Genomic DNA, 5,147 nt, shown 5'->3' with positions numbered 1-5,147 from the left:
ATTGTATGTATGTATATATATATATATATATATGTATTATGTGTAAAGATTGAGGGAATTTGCAGGAGAGGGGTTTGCTTAGTTTATACTCAAAGGGGTATATCAACTGGTTGTTGATGGAGAAGGAAGTGCTGAAATAGTCATAAAATTCTGGTTTTATTTTTATTTTTATTTTTTGCCGTATAAGATATGTGTTTGTTTCGCTGTAATTCTTTACAGTTGGAATATTATTAATCCACGCGCCTTCTACGAGTCAGAATTGCTATTTCCAGGAAATCCCTTTTGCTATTTCCACTCCGCTTCCTTTTTTATTTTTTATTTTATTTTCAAAATTCATAAGTTATATTATTAAGTGGGATATTTTAATAATCAATTACTAAAATTTAGAAAATTATTATTTATTATGCTATTTAATTTTCTTTGACCATTAATTTGAAAATTCCAAACTCTAATTAAATGCTATTTTTTCGTAAGAAAGTCAATAAAATACTAAAATGGAAAATACCACTTGGCGGACTTAATATTTATTTTGGATAATGAAAATTAATATTAAAAATTAATCTCAATTTGTAATAATTAATTTTCACAGTAAAAAAAAACAAAAACAAAAAAATCTAACAAAATAGAAACCAAATCCAACTCTCAAGTGGCAACCACGCGAGAAATCTGGAGACAAAAATATGCAGAGAGCCGGAAGACACGTGGACGAAAAACGGCGAAAGAGTTGCCACGTAGGCAGTGTGTGGGTCCATTAATCATAATCTGACCGACAAAAAGGATGTTTTCACGGACACGTCAGCGTGAAGGAAGACAGACCAATAACGTCTCCACGAGCATGTCCACGTGGACATCAAACGACGTCGGCTGCCCCGCATCAGCTTCTCCAACTTTTGTTAAAGGCGCTGTTTGGTTTGCTTCCATAGACCACGACTCATGGTCAAACTCAAAGCCTTATAACCGGATCTTGTGGCAGATTTTGATGCAAATTTGGCTGCGAAGGAACGTAATCTCCACCGTTCAAACTCAAGGTGATCTCGCCATCAATCTGGGCCCTACTGACATACGACCTTAATTTCAAACCGTCTGATGGGCGTGACCAACGTAGAAGTTTCACGAAGGTGGAATTTGACGGTGTGAATAGGACGGAGCGAATTCGAGACGATCTTGGATATTCGGAAAAAATCAAACTGCATTGATTAAGGTTTTAACTAGGTAGGATAGCCGTTGGATTAGATGACCCAGAAGGTGGGAAATGATTTGGTTAGTGTTGTCTTTTCCATGCTCAATAGTCAAAAGCCATATACTTTATATATACAATTATCATTGTCTGGATGCAGCTTCTTTTTCTTGTAGTAAATTTTGAAAAAATAAATACTAGCTTAATTAAAATAAATTATTAAATTTATTCTATAAAAATTAATATTGAATTGTTGATTTTACGTGGTCTTAAATTTAGATATTCGAATTAAATTATTTATTAAATTAAACTATGATATTAAAATATTATATATTTATAAAAAAAATGTGATGTTTATATTAATTATAAATTATAATTAAATTAGGAAAGAATAATGTGTGTGTATATATATATATATATAAATAAGGTATGAGTTGATGTATTTCAACTCCCCGATTATTTGAGTTTTAATTTAAAACTCAAATTTATACTATAAAGTAAGTTCGACATATATTATCTTATATTAAATATATAAACAAAAAATTGTAGAGATGGAATATTAAGGGTGTGGGATTTTTGCTTTATAATAAAAGAATCAAAGTGAGGCGTAATAGGGGGGAACATGTTTGTTCCCCTTCTTTTTCTCTTTGCGAGACACGTGGCACCTAAGCATTTCAATCAACACGAACATGTCCCTACCGCATGAATTTTAAATATTTAATCAAATTAGAATATGCTTTTTTTTTTTTTGGTTTTATATTATATAAATTAAGGGTTTAAGGGAAGTGTAACATTTGATCGTGACTAAATGTCCTCTTGATTTGATAAATAATAAGTTAGTTGAGATTGGGATTGATTTTAACACCATAACTTATTTTAAAATTTTTAAATACAATTCATATATATATACATATATATATATATGAAAATTACAAATTATTAATCATCATATATTTATCATATGCAATTTATTATTATAAATATTTAACGAATGTGTTATTTTATTTCATCAAACCTTAGGGTATATAATTTATATGATTTAGTTTGGTCAAAACCAAATTATGAACGGTTGAAATTCATGTAATCAAATATCTAATTGAACAAATATGGCCACCGGGTCAGGGCCCATTAGGACTGGGAACATAACTGACCCGACCCGTTTGTCATATTAGTCGGATTCACTCTTGCAACTTATGGGCCAAGCCTTAAAAGCCCATGTGAGATACGTTGTATATGTATATGATGTATGTGTGTGTATATATATATATATATGCGTGGGTGTATATGTGTATATGTAGGAACTGTACAAATGTTTATTTTATTTTCTATTTTTTGGTTCTACATAAGATTATATAAATATTTAACACCACCAACACAAAATTGTTGCCGAGGGATGACATTAAAAATTTTGAATACAAACAAGACGAAAATAATACGAGAAACCGACCAGTACAAAACCTATATGAAACGCATGAGCTGATCATCACAAAAAATTAAACTTCACAGTGCACCGCATACGGCGGCGGTCGGCGACCGAGGCGACTCATATTTGCTATCAAACCAGCATCATCATCAACCTTCTTCTTCCGAGTCATTTGCTGTCTGATTTTCATATCTGAAAATAATATGAAAATTCTCATGTTTGACTAAAAATTTCGAAGGAACTCCCTTTTGCAGTGACCTACTATATATGTATATATATATATGTCTAGAAATATTCGTTTATTCAACTTATATATATATATATATATATATATAGATTTATATAATTAACAAAAGAGTTTTTATATATATATATATGTTGTATTTATTTGTTTAATTTATTATTATTCTCCAAAAAAACAAACCACAATAATATAAATTTCTACCACGTACCGAAATAAAAATAAAAAATAAAATAAAAATTGAAGCCAGCACGTCTTTGAGAATTTTTACCTGATTTTCCCAAAATGCCCCCGTGATTTGTTGGAAATCACCACCATGTCTCAGTTTCCTGCATGGATCGATCCCACAATATATATACGTCCTATAAATACACGTGCATGCATCCATGCACGTCCACGTTCTAACACCCTTCATCTTCTTCTTGATCCCGTGACGCCACGCTACGATTCCGCCGCCCACTATCTCCTCCTGAAACCGCCGGCGAGTTTTCCGGCTGCGAAACCAACTGCTGACATGGCCTCGAAAATTGGCATAGATTTCCCCCGACAGCCAACGAGTCAACGATCGGTCTAATAACAAAAATACCCTCCCCGAGTGCTGCATACATCACCGTCGTCAAGAAAACGACGAGATCACTCGCGCCAAACGCTTCCTTCTCCGGCGTCCACAATATTGACAGGCCAAGAAAGAGGATCTTAACAGGCAACAAGGTGAGCACCGCAAAAGCCAGAGCGTAGATTCGAATCCTCAACGACTTGTTGATGACGAGAGAAAGAACTTTCCAGCAGGAGATGAGGAAGGAGAAGGAGTAAATAGCCCCGAAGGCGCCGAACACCATGGTGCTAAGCAAAGGATAAGAGCACAAAACCATCTCGTCGCCGATTGGGTTCTTGACTACCACCGAACTTCGATGAAAAAACTCCGGCATCTGAAATTCAAATTGGGAAAAGAATATGAAGAAGAACTGAAGCATCAAGATAGGGAGACAAGAGGAGAAAACAAAGGCGAGAGCCCAAGAACAACGAGGGGTGGTTTTCTTGATGGAGACATTAAGGAGAAAAAGCAGGGTGACGAGGAAACCAGGTTCGAAGAAGCCTAAAGAGAGGAGAACATGGATTTTGCAGAGATTGGCCTGTTGAGGGACGGTCAAGCGAGGCAAGAAAGGGAAGAGATAGCGCCAACGAAGGAAGGGCAAACGAATGAGCTCATCGACGGTCCAGAGGGTGATGAAGAGGACGAGGAGAAATCTGACGGTCCAGAGAGAATTAAAGTGCTGTAAATGGTGAGAAAAACGGGACTTGAAGCAGAAGAAGAAAATGAAACAGAGAGAAAAAAGGGAGAAAAGAAGAAGAAAGGCGATGAAACACAAGGTGGCAATGTCGAAGGGAGAGTCAGCGAACGGTACTAACCGAGAATAGACGAACATCTCACGTCGCTACTCTCCCTTTTTGCTTTTTTTTTTTTGAAAAAAAAAATTTGTTATTTCTAATACCAATCTGGGGGTAGCTTTTTGTTGAGAAGAACCGTGTCAGAGATGAGAATCTGAGGATGAAGAAGATGGAAATGGCGGAGAAGGCGACGGGAGATTGAGGAGACAACACAAGGCATAATTGAGCTGAGAGGGTTGGGTTGGGTTGGGGGGAGAGGGAGAGAGGAGAGGGGAAAAGAAAAAAGGAAAAAGAAACAGAAAAAGAAGAGAAAAATTTCCTTCCTCTCCCCTGTAACCCTTTTTCCCAACCAGAGGGGAAAAGGAGGTGACGGAAGCTACAAAAAGGAATGAAGGATTGGAGGGAGACAGAAGGAAATGAGCAGAGAGAGAGCCTCCCACCGCGCAATTAACCAACTATTTGCTCTCATTTCGGGTTTCTACGGTTATGCCTTTTCCATTCACATTTAGTTACGACAATATCTTATTTATATTTATCATTAATTAACTCTTAATCTAACTTAATTATGATTAATTCTGTTTATTATACTAATTAATTAGAGATGTTAAAATTATTCTTAAACTCCAAGTTTTATTATTATTATTTTTTTTAAGAACACAAAATTAAACCTTCCATAAAACAAATTTTCACTATGTATACCATATGTTATATTCTTATATATACGTGTATTAATTTTATATTGAATATATTTACAATTTTTTTTTATATATTTATACATAAATATTAATTTTTCTTTCTCTTACGAATTTTGTATAAGTACATAATTAAGTGTTCGATATAAATAATTTCTATCTTCTTATTATAAATACTTAGATATAAAAATTATAACATATTTTAATTTGGGTAACTCTATTGTT

General features: G+C 34.4%; 1 protein-coding gene across 1 annotated transcript; it reads right to left on the bottom strand.

Moving 5' to 3' along the window:
- Positions 1-2,477: 2,477 nt before the first annotated feature.
- LOC148239712 (uncharacterized) lies at positions 2,478-4,657 on the bottom strand. The gene is made up of 2 exons (XM_088211932.1): positions 3,113-4,657; positions 2,478-2,792 (listed from the first exon to the last, which is right to left on the bottom strand). Exon 1 carries the CDS (start codon positions 4,266-4,268, stop codon positions 3,243-3,245), a length of 1,026 nt encoding a protein of 341 aa, XP_088068058.1. The 5' UTR covers positions 4,269-4,657; the 3' UTR covers positions 2,478-2,792; positions 3,113-3,242.
- Between the last annotated feature and the right edge of the window lie 490 nt (positions 4,658-5,147).

Source organism: Carica papaya, chromosome 9 (assembly GCF_054855325.1).
Source record: "Carica papaya isolate Zhongbai chromosome 9, ASM5485532v1, whole genome shotgun sequence".
Classification (NCBI taxonomy): Eukaryota; Viridiplantae; Streptophyta; class Magnoliopsida; order Brassicales; family Caricaceae; genus Carica; species Carica papaya.
The sequence above is the reverse complement of the archived record's forward strand: the minus strand, read 5'-3'. Positions and strand labels throughout refer to the sequence as shown.